We start from the raw sequence: 20000 nt of genomic DNA on the forward strand, positions 1-20000 counted from the left end.
CCCATCCGTCTTTAGATGCCAACACAAACAGTGACATCAGAGCCTGAAATGGAAAACCACCGAACAAACAGTCACACACACACACACACACACACACACACACACACACACACACACACACACACACACACACACACACACACACACACACACACACACACACACACACACACACAGCAGATCAGCAGCAGAAAGTCAAGATCACACAGATCTCCTCAGTAGGATTTTAAATATTATTATCTTTAATCATACACTCCCATGATGCACTAAGAATGATGTCATCAAGTTGTTCTCAACAATCTCAAACCATTTATATATTTTTTGTATGAAAATTAATATTAATATTAACATACAATTTTAAGATACTATTTTAAACTTGTACTTGTATTTTCTGGATTTTTTAAAGGATTTATTGTGGAGTGATGGAAACTAAGGGAAATATAAAAACATAAATGAATTCAACTTACTGATAATAACTATAATAGTATCTCAATGATTCTAAAACAACACTGGTTCAGATAGGGCTGGGCGATATGGAGCAAAAAATATATCTCGATATATTTTGCTATATCTCGATATACGATATATATCTCGATATCTTTACAGGAAAAATAACCCCCCAAAAACTACTGCAAAAATATGCCAAATACCACAAAGTCTTTTTTTTTATTGAAATGCAAATAGGTAGGCAGTTCATGTAGGAACAAAGTGCTTCTGTGACATTTAAAAAAAAAAAAAGTCCTGTATACTAAAATAATAATTTAACTGAAAAATAAAGGAAAAAAAAAAATATTGCACTATTTTTAATAAACCTGTATAGAAATACCATTACTAATTTTGGCAAATAAATTAAAAAAAAATGCCATATACCCCCAAAAAACTGCACAACTGTAGAGTAAAACTGCACTTGTAGATTAAAAGTGATAAAAATGCATCTAAAAACTGACATGATTGTTACAAAATCACACTGTCTGGGGCCTCTGGAGAACTCAGAACAACTGCTAGCATAAAGTTTAAGGTAAAAATAACTGCCATTAAATTATAGTATCTTACTACTATGCAATTAGATAAACTGTTCATTCATTACATGACTTTACCTCTGTCTTTATCCACCTTTATCCTCTTCTCTTCTTTTTGGCTCTGTATCTATAGCAGAATAGGTAGGCTAATGCTAATTTATAATGTGTCATGTAAATTCGGCCATCCGTCACAATCAGGAAACTTTCACCGTGTCTAGACCTGGCGCGAGCTGCCAGGCCCGTTTCTACAGGGGAGCATGTTAAGTGTGAGTGTGTTAAGCGCCCTAAAACAAAAGCAATGCGGCGAGAGGCGACGCTACACAACAAATTATGAACAACAACTGATCGCGCGCGCGCTGTTTCTGACGCACTTCAAGCACTCGCTAGGCGGGGAAAGATTGATCATGTGCGTGACCGGACTCGGGGGACTTGGTTGGTTGAATCATTTAACTTGAATGAGACAACCATAGACTGTAAAAAAATAGGAGACAACACGCGAGGGGAGGGGGAACAAAAGCAGAGGAGGGCGGGGGCGAGCACAGCACAGAGAAGGCAAACAAGCAAAGTGGCGAAATCAGAATTAAATATAAACAATATATCGATATATATGATATGTCAAAATCCATATCGAGTTAAAAAAAAATCTCGAGATATCGTAAATATCGAGATATCGCCCACCCCTAGGTTCAGATATGGCCGTTCAGCTCAAAACTCTATATTGGAGAATATTTAGTAAAGTCTATGGAGAAAGAAAGACTTTGGGAATCATGAAGAGACGGACCGGACCCTCACCTGCCCCAGGTTGTCAAAGTTGTACTTGTGATGAACCCAGCGGTAATTCGCAGACAGACAGTCGGATTTATTGGTGATGTTCTTCACATCCAAACCCATACAGTAAAAGAACTTCCCTTTGAAGAGCTGTTGAGACACACACACGCACACACACAAACACACACACAAACACAAACACACACACACACACACACACACACACACACACACAGACACACACACACAGACGCACACACACAAACACACACACAAACACAAACACACACACACAGACGCACACGCACGCACACACACACACACACACACACACACACAGAGAGAGCGAGTGAGATCAGCGTCTGAGAGATCAGCGATGACTGAGTATGAGTGAGATTAACCTGAACTCCCAGGATGCCGAAGATGATGAAGAAAGCGCAGCAGATCAAGACGATGTTTCCGATGGGCTTCAGCGACGTGATCAGAGTCTCCACCACCAGCTTCAGTCCTGGAGCGCGACTGATCACCCTGAGGAACAACAGAGAACACAGTCAGAACCGCACAGAACCACACAGAAACGCACAGAACCGCACAGAAACGCACAGAACCGCACAGAACCGCACAGAACCGCACAGAACCACACAGAACCGCACAGAACAACACAGTACTGCACAGAACCGCACAGAACCGCACAGAACCACACAGAACCGCACAGAACAACACAGTACTGCACAGAACCACACAGAACCGCACAGAACCGCACAGAACAACACAGAACCGCACAGAACAACACAGTACCGCACAGAACCACACAGAACCGCACAGAACCGCACAGAACCACAGAACCACACAGAACCGCACAGAACAACACAGTACTGCACAGAACCACACAGAACCACACAGAACCGCACAGAACAACACAGTACTGCACAGAACCGCACAGAACCGCACAGAACCGCACAGAACCACACAGAACCGCACAGAACAACACAGTACTGCACAGAACCACACAGAACCGCACAGAACCGCACAGAACCGCACAGAACAACACAGAACCGCACAGAACAACACAGTACTGCACAGAACCACACAGAACCGCACAGAACCGCACAGAACCACACAGAACCGCACAGAACAACACAGTACCGCACAGAACCACACAGAACCGCACAGAACCGCACAGAACAACACAGAACCGCACAGAACCACACAGAACCGCACAGAACAACACAGAACCACACAGAACCGCACAGAACAACACAGAACCACACAGAACCGCACAGAACAACACAGAACCGCACAGAACCACACAGAACCACACAGAACCACACAGAACAACACAGTACCACACAGAAACGCACAGAACCGCACAGAACCGCACAGAACCGCACAGAACAACACAGTACCGCACAGAACCACACAGAACCACACAGAACAACACAGTACCGCACAGAACCACACAGAACCGCACAGAACAACACAGTACCGCACAGAACCACACAGAACCGCACAGAACCGCACAGAACAACACAGAACCGCACAGAACCACACAGAACCGCACAGAACAACACAGAACCACACAGAACCGCACAGAACAACACAGAACCACACAGAACCGCACAGAACAACACAGAACCGCACAGAACCACACAGAACCACACAGAACCACACAGTACCACACAGAAACGCACAGAACCGCACAGAACCGCACAGAACCGCACAGAACAACACAGTACCGCACAGAACCACACAGAACCACACAGAACAACACAGTACCGCACAGAACCACACAGAACCGCACAGAACAACACAGTACCGCACAGAACCACACAGAACCACACAGAACAACACAGAACAACACAGTACCGCACAGTACCACACAGAAACGCACAGAACAACACAGAACCAGCCCAGACCGCTGGACTCGACAGCCAAGAACAGGGTCTTTTCACAGTAACACGTTACAATAAGCTTCTCAAGGCAGTGCGTTCCAGTCAGAAGCTTCAGCAGCTTCACACACAACTAACTTCTCATTTTTTTATTCATATCTATATTCTGAAGGGTTGTTCAGATATCATTCACCTTATTTATACAACATTGTACAGATAAAACCTGTTTGATTTCTGTCTGTTGACAGCATTTTCTGATTTATGGAGTGATAAAAGGAGAACTAATGTCAACAATGTCTTTCACTTATTTTCACTTACAAAACACTTATCCAGTGTTCAGATTTCTGATCTGAAAAAGTATGCAAATCAGTGCATATTTAATTATACAATGCCTCATTAGGATGGTTAAACATAACGTTTGAAAAAACAATTGTAATACAAAACAACTGTCCTAATACTGTGATTAATCAACTGGGGAACGGCTGGTGCTTTATAGATTTATATCTCTTCACCTGTAGAGTCATGATTCTCTAATAAAGCATGAGCACAGAATGAACCTGCAGTCAGTGTGTGTCAGTGTGTTGCGCTGCTCTAAAGAAAGTGTGTGTTGTCGTTGTGACCTGAGCGGAGCGTAATGTCCTCAGCAGTCGCAGCACGCGCAGCACGCCCAGGATCTTCGCTCCGCCCGCCATCGACACCACAATGTCAATCAGAGACACGAAGACGAGAAAACCATCCAGAACATTCCAGCTGCTGCGCAGATATGCTCGATCACCCAGATACAGGCCCTTAGACACCACCTGAGAGAGAGAGAGAGAGAGAGAGAGAGAGAGAGAGGGAGGGAGAGGGAGAGAGAGAGAGAGAGAGAGAGAGAGAGAGGGAGAGAGATACAGATACAGACAGAGCTGGCTGCCCCGAGAGAGACGCCTCTGCCCATACTGTGACCAGGGAGAGGTGGAGACAGAGCAACACTTTCTCACCAGCTGTCCCAACTATGAGGACATTAGAGGGACTTTTTACACAAAATTTGAAATACTTTGCCCTAACTTCCTAAAGTTGAACAACAAAACACAATTTCAACACCTATTAGGTGAAAAAAGAGATTGTATCCTACTAGCGGCAAGATACATCGATGCCTGCCACAAGAAGAGAGAGTTGACGACTATTCAATGATGCGCTCACACACACACACACACACGCTTGTACACAAAACAAACACACAAACACTTACACACTGAATTCTAAGTTGTTCACAGAATTTTGAAATGTTCATAAACTGTTTTACTATTTTTATTTAATTGAATTATTATTATTTATTTTTTTGTACTAAATGTTCAAAATCATTTTATATGTTGTTTTCATGCTTTGGCAATACAAATGTATTTTTGTCATGCCAATAAAGCTTTATTGAATTGAATTGAATTGAGAGAGAGAGAGAAGAGAGAGAGAGAGGGAGAGAGAGAGAGAGAGAGAGAGAGAGAGAAGAGAGAGAAGAGAGAGAGAGAGGGAGAGAGAGAGAGAGAGAGAGAGAGAGAGAGAGAGAGAGAGAGAGAGAGAAGAGAGGGAGAGAGAGAGAGAGAGAGAGAGGAGGGAGAGAGAGAGAGAGAGAGAGAGAGAGAGAGAGAGAGAGAGAGAGAGAGAGAGAGAGAGAGAGAGAGAGAGAGAGAGAGAGAGGAGAGAGGGGAGAGAGAGAGAGGGAGAGAGGGAGCGAGAGAGAGAGAGAGAGAGAGAGTGAAGAGGGAGAGAGAGAGGGAGAGAGAGACTCTGTTTGTTTTGTCGCTGTTGAAGTCAGATTGATCATTTCCACGTTTATATGAAAGTTTATATAAAAATATGCAATTTGATGCAGATGCTAATATTTATTTGGACAAAACGATGAAATTCTGATGCTTGTAATGTAAATCAATGAGATCTTTATAACAGATATGCCATAAAATTCAGCTTCCAGAGAGATCAGAAATACAGTATCACATTCAAATCCAGACTCAGAACACTTCTGTTTAGCTGAGCATTTACTGAACGAGCGCTGTGCCGGTGCGCCCGGCTGATTACACTGTGTCTGCATCCTCCTTCTCATTCTAAACTCAAATGGCACTGGAAATTGGATAAGAGACAAATATGACTTAATTGGAGGAACTGAGAAATGAACCCATGCTGATGGCCCGGTCTGTGGTGGAGTGGGTCTGAGGTGATTAAACTCGAGGTTCTGTGGGTGCGAGGTCAGTCCTAGAGCTCCTCCTGTCCGACTTTAGGGAAAAATCAGGTCCATCGGAGACTTTCAATGGAATTCTTAGGCGCGCCGAATAAACGTGTCAGTGTCAGAGTAAACCTATATGCAAAATATGATACACCGGTGTTTTGCCAGATGAGAAGTTTATTCTATGTATCATCTTTTTAATACTTTAATTCATTTTACTCTAATTCATTTTATAAAGATCATTTATCTCTTTTAATTCCTTTTATAACTGTTTTAAATTCCCTTGCTTTTATTTTGTGCTTAGTTTCTATGTAAAGCATTTTGAATTGCCATTGTGTAATGAGCTCGCAGAAGTGTGCAGGGTTTATAGGGTTAAATCAGTCCAGTGCAGTTTTAATGAGTGGTTTTGAGGTCGAGGGCCACAGAAAGACAAGGAAGAGATTTCTCTTTTAAAACTTCATAAATCTATTATAATATTGGACCTCTGCATGATTATTTGATAAGTTTCACAGCACTCTCTGCCTTCTGTCTGCTGTGAGCCACACACACAAGAGTGACACACACTCTTCTGACACACACTGGTGAAGTGTCCTGTAAAACTCTTCACTCCAGTGTTTACCCAGCATGCACTGCGTCTCCAGCTTTCTCATTGGCTAACGAGGCTGATGGCACATGATCTGAATGAGCCTGTGAGCGGCAGACGCTCTAATGAAGTGTAATAGTCAGATCTTAAAGTGACAGTGCCTAATAAACCTGCTGCTGTCTGCCATTAATGTCAATCAAAGAACAAAAGAAAAAGACCAAATCTGAAAAACTTTTGTAGCTTTAATAAGGATTCATCTACAGTCATCAACATTTGAAGTGGATCAAAACCTTTCATCAAAGTTGTACATGAATTTTGAACAATACCCGTTCTTGTCTTAGAAGAACATTGATGAACTTTGATCCACTTCAAATGTTGACGACTGTATATTTAATTTATAATGTATGCTGTGAAGACTGTGAAGTGATTGCTAACTTTAATTAATTTCTGTACATTTCCTACATGTTAGATCAAATATTTTAAATATACAGTTTTTATGCTGTTTTTTCTACATTAATTTGTAGATTAACTGTGAAATTACTTTAAACTTTAATGTTAGGTGCGATTAATTACACAAAATGCAATTAATACGATTAATTATTAATTTGTTTTAATTGATTGACAGAACTACTGTTTATTTATACCTACACTATATCCTATCATATATGTCATCTTTCATTTTAATGTGTAACATTACACCAGTGTTCCCAGTCCTGAGATTAATGAAGAGCAGCCAGAGGAATAATCACTCATTACATTCTTTTAATGTTATTTTTGTTTGTTTTTTTGCACTATATTTATTATGATTAACTGGCCATTGTTGTGTGTATGAGCACAGCCACTGATACAGGCTGCACAGAAGTGTTCAGGATACCTTACACACACACACACACACACACACACACACACACAAGTGCTCAGGTGAGACGTTACCTTGACTGTCATCTCGGCCACAAAGATGGCAGTGAAAACATAGTTGGAGATGGTGAGGAAGACTCGCTCCTGATGGGGGAGAGAGAGAGAGGGAGAAAGGGAGAGAGGAGAGAGAGAGAGAGAGAGAGGAGAGAGAGAGAGAGAGAGAGAGAGAGAGAGAGAGAGAGAGAGAGAACAGTGAGACAAGGCAGCGCGAGGTAATGATACAGCGGCTCCAGAAATGTCAAACTAAGAATGAGATGTGAGACTTCTACATTACCGGGGTAAAATATCCTGTGATTATTACGCTTGAAATGTCACAGCAGTCCTGCTGAAGTTCATGCTTTAACACGCTGAGCCTCGACAGCAACAGTCATGATGCTGACACAAAGCTAGCCAAACTGATCTAATTCGCTGATTAACAGTGTTAGTTCCTGAGAACTACTCCAAAATCTGTAAATCATTACTATGGTGTGTGATGGTCTTCAATGCATAAACATTTTCAGTTTAATCTTTTAAAGGCACACTATGCAGTTTTAGTTTTTCTCAAACAGCGCCCCCTAGAGTTGTGCTTGTATTTAACGTTCCTGTCGATAAATACCACTCACGCAGAGCCGTCTCTGCACTCTTCCGACCGCGCTTTCTTCGTTTTTATGTCTATGTGGTGTTTTTAATCTGCTTTAAGACAAAGCATGTGTAAATTCATAAGTCGACACCATTGCTGAGTATTTCCTCCTTAAAACTGCAGTGAACCAAAGACAGTCTCAAAAACACGCTTTGAAATCGCTGGTGTTTCTGACGTCACAAACTACCTTGTAACCAATCGGATCAACGTGTGATCGTCAACCAGTGGATCTCTGAGCTGAGTGAGTGAGTGGAGGCGGGGCTCATTTGCATATTCAGAGAACCACGCATACTAAATGAGGCAAGGGTGTCGAGTTACATTGAAGATATTTTAACATTTAAGTATGTGATATGTTTTGGTGATCAAAGATGAGTTTCAAGGGATAAAAGTATTGACTACAGGGGGAGTTTAAATGTTTAAATGCTGATATTAATGTTTCCCACTAGAGGGAGTCACAGGATAAGGAATCTTTCACGCCTGGTGTTTTTCTGTCGGTTTCCATCATTTTGAATGGAAATAAATGCATTGATCTGGTTCTAGTTCATTGTATAACTGGTGTACTGACAGTGTTGTTTTACATACTGTACATAGAATCTGAGAAATGCTTATAGATTATTAAATGTGTAACTTTTGTTTTTATGTTTAACTTTTTTTTTGTTGATTTTTTTCAAGTTGCCAGAAATATATTGACTTCCAATTAAAAGGAAGAGACAAATTGATCTTTTTCAGTATACTATATATTATAAACCAGATCATTGCGGTGAATTAAACCTGCCGTTTCTCCTCTGTGAAGCTCCTGCACATGTGAGTGTTTGTGACAGTGTTCATGCGGAGCTGCAAATCAATGTGTCACTACCGTGAGACGAGTCGCGCTGACTCAAGCTGTGACAATTCTGTGTGTGTGAATGTGAGTGATGACACGTACCAGACTGCCCTGGTGGATTCTGGGTCTCTCCAGAGCCACTGTGATGCAGTTGAGGAAGATGAAAGCAAGAACCACATAGTCAAAGAGTTTATGAGCGATGATAGTCTGACACATCAGACGAAACCTGCAGAGAGAGAGAGAGAGAGAGAGAGAGTGTGAGTGAGTGAGAGAGAGAGAGAGAGAGAGAGTGTGTGTGTGTGAGAGAGAGAGAGAGAGAGAGTGTGTGAGAGAGAGAGCGAGAGAGAGTGATATATAAAAAAATACAAATATAAAATTTGATTTTTTTTAATTGGGAAAAACATCCGATTGAAACTCTACAATTAGATTTCTGTAAAAGAATACTCAAAGTCCAAAGAAAAACACCAAACAACGGATGCAGGGCAGAATTAGGCCAATACCCTCTCCTCCTAAACATCCAAAAAAGAGCCATCAAATTCTGGAAACACCTGAAAACAAGAGACCCCAACACACACCATTACAGAGCCCTCAAACACCAAGAGCTGAGCGTAGCGAGGAGTCCCCTGTGTCAGCTGGTGCTGAGACTGACTGAGCTCTCTCCTGCAGAGATCAGCTCGCCTCAACACACACACACACTCACACACATTCGGCCTGCACAAATTATCAACACAGAACAAGACAAGTACATCACCCATTGGACGAACACCATTCAAAACCAACACAAACTGGAATGTTATTCGGCACTAAATCGAGAGTACACTGTTGCGAGCTACCTGAGCACAGTGAGTGATGTGAAGCTCAGGAAAACCCTGACGATGTACAGACTCAGCGAGCACAGCCTGGCCATCGAGACGGGCCGGCGCAGACAGACCTGGCTCTCCCGGGAGGACAGACTCTGCACGCACTGCATTCTGGGAGTGCCGGAGACCGAGCTGCACTTCCTCACAGAATGCCCAAAATATGAACACATCAGAGACCAATATTACCCCAAAATTAATAAGATATTTCCCCAATTTAACACCTGTAACCCAACCCAAAAACTTAGATTCATCCTTGGCGAAGAAGCCAAATGCTCCAATATAGCAGCAAGACTAGTAGCATCTCTCCACATCCTGAGGGACGAGCAGAGCAGCAAACGCCCAATACACACACACTCACTCACAGCCTAACACACCCCATCACACACACAGCCTAACCCATCCCATCACACCTACACACATATATGATGTTCAAGTTCAGTGTTTGTTTATTTAGTTTTTTTATATACGTTTTCTGCAATATAATCCTTTTTTATTTTATTTATTAATCTTTGTTTACACTATTATTATTGCTTTATGTTATCAGTATTATTATTTTTGCAATAACTAGCCAAGATAATATATATAATACTATCTTTATTTAATTTAACTATTATTATAATTTTGTGTACTAAATGTTCTAAATCATTTTCTATGTTGTTGTGATGCTTTGGCAATACAAAATGTACTTAGAGAGAGAGAGAGTGAGTGAGTGAGTGAGTGAGTGAGAGAGAGAGAGAGAGAGAGAGAGAGAGAGAGAGAGAGAGAGAGAGAGAGAGAGAGAGAGAGAGAGAGAGAGAGAGAGAGAGAGAGTGAGTGAGTGAGTGAGTGTGAGAGAGAGAGAGAGAGAGAGAGAGAGAGTGAGTGAGTGAGTGAGAGAGAGAGAGAAAGAGAGAGCGAGAGAGTGTGTGAGAGAGAGAGAGAGAGAGAGTGAGTGAGAGAGAGAGAGAGAGAGAGAGAGAGAGTGAGTGAGAGAGAGAGAGAGAGAGAGAGAGAGTGTGAGTGAGTGAGTGAGTGAGTGAGAGAGAGAGAGAGAGAGAGAGAGAGAGAGAGAGAGAGAGAGAGAGAGAGAGAGGGAGAGAGGCTTGATACTGCAGCCAAGAACACCCCATTTTCTATGGTGTTAGAATTGTTGCATTGGCTCAAATAGGAAGAATAAAGCCCATTAAATTGTTACAGTAAAAGATGTTTAAAATTTGGATTTTGTTAGACCATTAGTATGCTTATCAAGCCAAACCACAGTATTATATTTTATATAAGTATTTTATATAATATTTGTTTTTTTATTTGCAAATCTCATTTAATTTATTTGTGAATTTTACAAATTTTTCTTTATTCGTGAATCTCAATCTATTTATTTGGAATAATGCAACAATTCTAACCCCATATTTTCTGCTGTGTGGACCGGATCGCGAGTCGCTGTGATCTGCTCATATGAGCATTAATCTGCACACATGCTGTGTGTCAGGCCTGAGACTCTCAGTGTGTGTGTGTGTGTGTGTGTGTGTGAGTTCTGTCATGAGCCACAGCAGGAGTCGAGCTCCAGCGCACTGAAGGACATGCGAGACTCTTCCAGCGATCAGATCTGAGTCTCTCTGAGGCCTTGTCCACACTCACACGCTTTCGTTTGAAAGCGCATCTTCTTCTCTCTGTCCTGTCTTCCGTTCACTGAGACGCCGTTTTTATCAATGGAAACTAAGCTTTTTGAAAACGTTCTCCAAAGTGGATGAATTTAAAAATGCAGTTTTCGTGTTGTAGTGTGGACTGTCAAAACACAGGTGTTTAAAACCGATGATGTAAGTTTAGTCATGTGACACATAGATATTGATGTTTATAGCGGTACTGTGCCTGTTATGAGCTGTTCACCTTCACACTGTTGATAAAATAAGTTACTTCACACACTCTTCATATCACAGTCCTGCACAGATGACAGAAAATTCACTCACATTTGCTGCGGTGAAACATGAGAACAGTTTCAGCGTTTTAGACCAAACATATAATAGTGAGTGAGAGCGACCTGGACCATCAGTGAATGAGGAGACAGTCTGCTAAATAAAATGATCCTGTCAGAAGAATTGCGCAACGATATTATTTATTTCTCAGTCTGTATCATCTCAGTGCGCTTGTGTGAGGGTTTACGCATGCGCAGTAAAGGGGAATTCAGTGTTTTCAGGCGTTTTCCAGAAGTTTCTCATTCACACTGAGACGTCGGGAAACGCCTGAAACGCTAGTGTGGACGGAGAGCGTTTTAAACCAAAACGCCGTTTTCAAATGTATCCGGATTAAGGTCGACGTGGAGCTGTGATTCGGACTGTGACGAGGTCCACCTGCACATACACAAACCAGACAGGACAGGAGCGCTGGTGTTTCACAGTGATGTCTGACAGGTGTTTAGACACGACACACAGCTAATGACTACATTCACTAGCTCAGATCAAGTGTCGAGTGTAAAATCCAAAAACCAAACATTTTACTCAGATCAGATCTGAGAGTCTGTAGTTCAAAGGACTGGTTAGTTCTGTCATCATTTACTAACCGGCGTCTTTCAAAATCGCATTAGGACACATAAAATACTATTTATTTCTGAAATAATTGAGACTGATTTAAGACATGTGTACTTTAAAGTCTACGTACTGGAGTTAAAGGTATGATGTTCACTCTGTAAAGTGTAACTGAGTAAAGGTACAAGTATTCAGTTTTAACAGAACTCGAGTACAGTACAGATTCCCCCAAATAATACATCAGTACAGTAGTGAAGAAGAGTTACTCTCATCACTCAGTCAGAGCGACTGAACAGATTTGGACAGAATGAGAGTCTGAGTACGTACTTGTTCTGGGGGGAAAATAAGTAAATGGACCAATCCTCTCTCTTCTCACACCAGTCTGGACGATACACCTCCATCATCTTCTGGATACGGAAACACAGGCTCTGCGTATCACACACACACACACACACACGACTCTGGTTATCTGAGATGAAGGTAACTCTTTCCAATTAACTTTGAATAACAGTTTCAATTTCCCTGGGAGACATTTCCAATAAACGGAGTAATATTTGAGGATTAATACATCCGTACGGCGTCCACATTCATGCGATCGGACAGATGCTGTGCCCAGAGGAGTTGGGCTGTTGTGTTTGCTGTCACTGTTCATAATGAGCTTCTGCATGTTGTTTATTCTCCACATCAAGCGCCGCTGGATTTCACTGACGAGACGTTTATTAAAAGCTGAAATGAAACGAGTTCCTCCTCAGTCCTCTGTCAGACGGGATGATTCCCGCGCTCTTCTAATGATACGCTCAAACTGACTCACAAAGCGTTTTTAAATCACTTTAGTGAAAGGAAGGCCTCGCTCAAGAACTTTTAAAACTGTGAAAGCGTCCGGCTCAGAGAATATCAGGACTTTATTCCACTTTTTCTGCTTCTCAGGGACAATCATCTGAATTTAGCATAATGGATTCAACAGCAGAGCTGAGAGAAGTGCATCCCTACATCTACCAGTCTATCCTTTCATCCATCCATCTATCAGTCTATCCTTACATCCCTACATCTATCAGTCTATCCTTACATCCCTACATCTATCAGTCTATCCATCCATCCATTCATCAGTCTATCCTTTCATCTGTCAGTTTCTCTATGTACATCTGTGTATGTCTCTCTTTCTGTGTGAGTCCACCCATCCATCTACCTTTCTACCTAACCTAATCTATCCATCCATCCACCTATCCATCTACCTATCCACCTATCCATCCATCCATCCATCCATCCACCTATCCATCTACCTATCCATCCATCCATCCATCCACCTATCCATCCACCTATCCATCTACCTATCCATCCATCCATCCATCCATCCATCCACCTATCCATCTACCTATCCATCTACCTATCCACCTATCCATCTACCTATCCATCCATCCATCCACCTATCATCTACCTATCCATCCATCCATCCACCTATCCATCTACCTATCCATCCATCCATCCATCCATCCACCTATCCATCCACCTATCCATCTACCTATCCATCCATCCATCCACCTATCCATCTACCTATCCATCTACCTATCCATCCACCTATCCATCTACCTATCCACCTATCCATCTACCTATCCATCCATCCATCCACCTATCCATCCACCTATCCATCTACCTATCCATCCATCCATCCATCCACCTATCCATCTACCTATCCATCTACCTAACCTATCTATCTATCCAGCCATCCATCCACCTATCCATCTACCTATCATCTACCTTTCTACCTAACCTAACCTATCTATCATCCATCCATCCATCCATCCATCCACCTATAAATCCACCTATCCATCCATCCACCGATCCACCTATCCATCCATCCATCCATCTATCTACCTAACATATCTATCCACCCATCCATCCACCTATCTATCCACCTATCCAACCATCTGTCTGTCTGCCAATCCCTCTACCTATCCATTCATCCATCCATCCACCTGTTAACCCATCCATCAACCTATCCATCTACCTATCCATCATCCATCCATCTGTCAATTCAACTGTATGTCGTTCAATCCATCTGTCCATCTACCTATCTGACCATCTACCCGTCTTTCAGTTTATCTATCTATACAGATCTATCGTCTGTCTATCTTTCTATATATCTCTTTTAATGTATCTATCTGTCGTCTGTCCATCTACCTCTCTATCCGTATATACATCTATCTATCCATCTGTTTATCTGTCAACCCATCCATCCGTCTATCAATCCATCTGTCTGTCAATCCATCTACCTACCTACCCATCCACCCATCCATCCGTCTATCAATCCATCTGTCTGTCAATCCATCTACCTACCTACCCATCCACCCGTCTATCAATCTGTCCATCCACCCATCCATCCATACATCCATCTACCTATCCATACATCCATCCATCCATCTGTCAATTTGCATATCCATCTACACTCACATAGTCAGTGTCTTCCTCCAGGTTGTTCTTGTCCTTGCGTGCGTTGAGCTGTGGATAAACCTCTCCCAGCAGTGGCCCCTGAGGGCCCGGGGTCTTCCCATTACAGTCCTGGTGTTCGGCAGACTCGCTCTTCATCCGGGCCAGAGGGGGGCGCTGCAGGACCTCGCTCTTCATCCGGGCCAGAGGGGGACGCTGCAGGACCTCGGGCAGCTCAAGCGAGAGAGAGAGAGAGAGACGGGCCCGGCGGGACAGGGAGGGTGGGGGGGGCAGGAGAGACTCGTGCTCCGCGGGGTGAGAGTGAACACTGCGCACACGCAAACTGCCCCCGATGCCCCCCCCGGCCCTCAGGCCTCCACTGTTCCAGCTGCACCGGCGGCTCCAGGACGGGTGAGTGGGAGGACGCCCCCAGTGGTGGTACTGGGAACTGCGGCTGTGGCGCTACAGAGAGAGGAAGAAAACTCATTCATTTGAAAAATACCTGGAAAAATGAAGAAACATTTGATTCCTAATGAAATCTGTCTGTCCAGGGGCGGAGTGGGACCGGGAAATTTCGTAGACCACCGGCCCCCGGTGGTCAAAAAATTTACATAATAATTTGCTAAAAAATAGATACTACTAACGTCATAGAACCCTTGCAAAATTATTTTAAATATATTAAGAAAGCCACCGCTACTGGTCACATGGTCTATGGTTAGATTGATTTGTTTAGATCCAGTGAAATTGCTACCTTGACAATGCCACGTCACACACACACACACACACTCTCTCTCGCTCTCTCTCTCTCACACACACACACACACACACACACACACTCTCTCTCTCTCTCTCTCTCTCTCTCTCTCGCACACACACACACACACACTCTCACACACACTCTCTCTCTCTCTCACACACACACACACACACACTGATGTTCTGCTAGTGTTAACATAATCCGTATCCACTTAACATAGCAGCAGCAGCCAAGGGAAGTTACTCGTTTTAAAACTAGGAAATCTGCCAACCACTGAAGGACAAAATCAAGAGTCACTCAATAGTAAACTATTCATTTGTCTCATATTTACCACAGCTACTTTCAAATTTCACAAGCTTTTGGCTGGCTGGCTGGTAGCTGGTGCTAATTCCCATCTGTGCCCAGCTTTAATGACATGTGCTTCAGTTTATTTCACCTGTAGTATCTTTGCTCGTTGATGCCCGGAACATGTCTGTTATTTCGGAGCATTTCACTGCCTCCTCCTCCCTAATTTTTTTCCTTTTGAGTCTGACCTTCTCAGCGCCACCTTTCAGTTTTCTTTTTTGCCTTTCCATCATTTAACTCACTCACACGGACGTTAGACTTCCAAAACGTGACGAGGAAAAAGAGGTGTTCGTGGCTTTTCACATCAAAGGCCGGCCCGACAGGCTACGCCATTTGGGGAGGGGCCGCTCACTGATCCCCCTATGTTTTTGAAAATCCTAGACATGGTTGGACCTGCCGAACGGGTTGAGCACTTTTATATACTGTGTTGAGCAGAGAGGCTGCACAGTTTGACCAGCGGGAAGCGGCCGCACATCAGGCCGCCAGATGGTGTTGCTAATATAACTGGCAATGTATAACTATTATCAGACCGGCCCTCGCGGCCTCAAAACACTACCGGCCCACCGGGAAAAGTCCCGACTCTCCCGATTGCCACTGCGCTACTGTGTCTGTCTATCCATCTATCCATTTACCTATCTGCCTCTATCCATCTTCCAGTTTATCTATTTGTTTATCTATCCATCTTCCAGTTTATCTATCTGTTTATCTATACATCTGTCTCTGCCTTTCCATCTGTCCATCTGCCTTTCTATCCATCTATTTGTCTATCTATCTGCCTATTTATACATCAGTCTAGCCGTCAACCCATCTACCTTTCTATCTGTCTATCTATCCGTCTTCCAGTTTATCTGTCTATCTTTCAGTCTGTCTCCATCTAATGAGCGCCGGCTGCGAGCGGCAGCTCCTCCAGTAGCTTTGTTTGAGCTCTCGTGTTTTCGGTCTTTCATAGCCCTCTTTTACTTTTAACTTTGTCCTTATATATTTAGTACAGTGCTGTTCTATCATACTTTTACTCCATCCTATGGATATGGACTTTTTATTATTGAATAACGGCCACAGACTTGTCTACTGTACATGAGAGATCAGCTGTTTGCTCTCAGGCCTTCGGCCAGTGCCGGTGTTGTTCCCCATCTACCTCGAAAGGTGAGACGGCCGTACCGGGGATGCCGAGCGTGGCGAAGGATAGGCGCAGGGAGAAGCGGTGGATATTCAAGCCCTTAATTCCGTTTGTGGTTATGGGGAATGTCAACTCACTGGCTAACAAAACCGATGAACTGGCTGCATTGGTGAAGAATGTGAGGATCTACAGGGAGTGCAGTTTACAGTGTTTCACTGAGACATGGCTAACGGCTAGCATCCCGGATGCTAATGTGGATTTTCCCGGCTTCACTACAGTCAGAGACACGAAGGCTAGCGGGAAGTGTTTTCACACACCATCGCGGTTAGTGTTTATTTCTGGGGATTTTAACTACGTCACACTGGACTCCTCACTGTCTGCTTTTTGCCAGTCTGTTGACTGTTCCACCAGAGGAAACTATTGATCTACTGTCTGCTAATGTTAAGGATGCATACACTGCCATTTCTTTACCGCCACTGGGGAGATCAGACCACAATCTGGTTCTGCTCCAGCCTCACTATAAGCCCAAAGTTGTGAGGCAACCCATCACCACACACTCCTCCAGAAAGTGGTCTCCTGGGGCGGAGGAGGCCCTGCGGGACTGTTTCCAGTGTACTGACTGGGGAATGCTGCAGGAGGCGTATGGGGAGGACGCTGAGGGTATCACTAGACTGACTACATGAACTTCTGTATGGACATTGTTGTTCCCACTAGATCTGTACGCTGCTTTGCCAACAATAAACCCTGGATCATCAAAGACCTCCTCAACCAGAAGAAGAGGGCTTTTATGATTGGTGACCAGGAGCTCAAAATCCAGCTGAAAGAGGCTAAAGATACCTAAAGAAGAAAAATGGGGCAGAAGTTGCAGCAAAACAGCATGAGGGAGGTGTGGAGGGCATGAAGACCATCACAGGCTGTAGCTTGAAGCGTGGGATCCTCGTGGAGGGGGATGTGGAGAGGGCCAACCAGTTTAATAACTTCTTTAATAAGTTTGATTGCCTGCCCCCTCTACTGAAAGAGGAACTGACGGGATGAGTGTGGACTATCTTACTGAGAGACCTCAGGACGTTCGACTGAGGGACGGCACCTCTGAGAGGGTAGTCAGCAGCACAGGAGCACCACGGGGACAGTGCTCTCCCCAGTCTGGTTCACCCTGTACACCTCAGATTTGAATAGTGTCACGTGCAGAAGTATTCTGATGACACCGCAATCGTGGGGTGTATTAAGAATGGAGATGAGGGGGAGAATCGGACCCTGATGTGAGGTGGTGTAGCTATAACCATCTACAGCTCAACACTACAAAAACTATCCATATTCCAGTTTATGTCTGTCTATCTATCTATCTATCTATCTATCTATCTGTCTGTCCATCTATCTATCTGTCTGTCCGTCCATCCATCCATCTATATATCTATCTTTCTGTCAATCCATTAATCCATCCATTCACCTGTATCTATGTGAACTGCGGCTGTGGCTCTACAGAGAGAGGAGGGAATCTGAAGAAACATTTGACTCCTAACGACACAAGCTGTTTAAACACTGAAGATGAGTTAACTTTACGCAGTCGTGTGTGTGTGTGTGTGTGTGTGTGGTAATTGCAGTCGACGTGTTTCTGATCTTGCGGACTGCATTCGCTCATTTTTAGCAGCACGAGCGGTTAAAGCAGTTGCCATAGAAACTTGTGTTCTCCGCCGCTAATCTCTAATGTTGACCTCACACACACAGTCCGGCTCACGCGCGTCAGGTGACGAAGCATCAGCGTTCACATCTAACGTCATTAAAGTGAGATAGTTCAAGATGAGTGATTCAGGTAGAGTGAAACATTTTAATTGAACACACATGCATCTGTATGATTTTCTGCCTGGGTTTTTTTTACATATTTTTTACAAATTCCCAAAGACTCTTTCCCACCACAATCTCCCAACGGCACGTGACTTCAGGAACAACAGCTCAACACACTATATTTAACCCAAGCTCGCTCGCTCGTCTCTCTCTCCCTCGATACACACGGCTGCCTCAATTAAAAGAGGGGTTGCTATGGAAACCCCAAAAGCCTTGGCTGAGCGTCCAACGCACATTATCAAGAGAATTTTAGTCTCTCGCAAACACACACACACACACACAGATGAGTCTCTGCTTGAGGGATTCTTTAATAACATTTATCTGCACTAATGTTTCCTTGACTCATAACATACACACACACACACACTCACTCTCATGCACACATGTGCACTCACATACACTCACTCATTCTCACACACACTCTCACGCACACACACACTCTTACTCTCACACTCACTCACACACACACACACATACACACACACACTCACTCACTCTCATGCACACATGTGCACTCACATACACTCACTCACTCATTCTCACACACACTCTCACGCACACACACACTCTTACTCTCACACTCACTCACACACACACACACACACACACACGCACACTCTTACGCACACTCTCTCTCTCACACACACACACACACACACACACACACACACAACGAATGACCCTCAGGCATTGACTGACTAGAGATGAGGATCTCCTGCCCAGGCAGATTGTTCTCCTCCGGTGGTTTTCCTCAGAGAAGCTGCTCCTGGTTTTCTCCTCGGCCAGCGGCTCCAGATCCAGATGTCCGTTCGCAGTGAGAGAGGGAGGCTTTTCTGGAGGAGAGAGAGTGAGAGAGTGAGAGAGGGAGGCTTTTCTGGAGGAGAGAGAGTGAGAGAGTGAGAGAGAGAGAGAGAGTGAGAGAGGGAGGCTTTTCTGAAGGAGAGAGAGTGAGAGAGTGAGAGAGAGAGAGAGAGAGTGAGAGAGGGAGAGAGAGAAAGAGAGAGAGAGAGAGAGAGAGTGAGAGAGGGAGGCTTTTCTGGAGGAGAGAAACGGGAGTCAGCCCGAGCCATGAGCAAATCTGGCCATTAACACACACTCTGAAGGTACTAATGTCTCTCGCCCTTTACAGCCACAGAATAACTCCAAACAATCCCACAGGATTAACCAATAACATCACTGACGGAGTGTGTGTGAGATGTTTCCTGGAGACACAGATATTTCCTGAAAACACCAAACTGCAATCGGACTGGCTTCACATCATTGTGCACAGGTTTATATTTAATTTAATATTCAACAATATTTTTGATCTGCCTGCCTTGACAACATTATCTGAGAACTGAG

At 43.7% G+C, this 20000-nt stretch overlaps 1 protein-coding gene across 1 annotated transcript in view; it reads right to left on the reverse strand.

Annotated features, from left to right (window-relative positions):
* The window catches only part of cacna1ib (calcium voltage-gated channel subunit alpha1 Ib), a 125418-nt gene that overhangs the window by 25216 nt on the left and 80202 nt on the right, over nucleotides 1–20000 (reverse strand). The window contains 12 exon segments of the mRNA XM_084426225.1: nucleotides 1–43; nucleotides 1812–1937; nucleotides 2189–2315; nucleotides 4297–4304; nucleotides 4306–4476; nucleotides 7390–7458; nucleotides 8919–9042; nucleotides 12502–12602; nucleotides 14623–15060; nucleotides 16836–17003; nucleotides 17368–17654; nucleotides 19355–19492. The exon segment at nucleotides 1–43 is cut by the window's left edge and continues 47 nt beyond it. Of these exon segments, the coding sequence (XP_084282351.1) occupies nucleotides 1–43; nucleotides 1812–1937; nucleotides 2189–2315; nucleotides 4297–4304; nucleotides 4306–4476; nucleotides 7390–7458; nucleotides 8919–9042; nucleotides 12502–12602; nucleotides 14623–15060; nucleotides 16836–17003; nucleotides 17368–17654; nucleotides 19355–19492 (1800 nt within the window).

Source organism: Rutilus rutilus (genome assembly GCF_951802725.1).
Source record: "Rutilus rutilus genome assembly, chromosome: 12".
Taxonomy (NCBI): Eukaryota; Metazoa; Chordata; class Actinopteri; order Cypriniformes; family Leuciscidae; genus Rutilus; species Rutilus rutilus.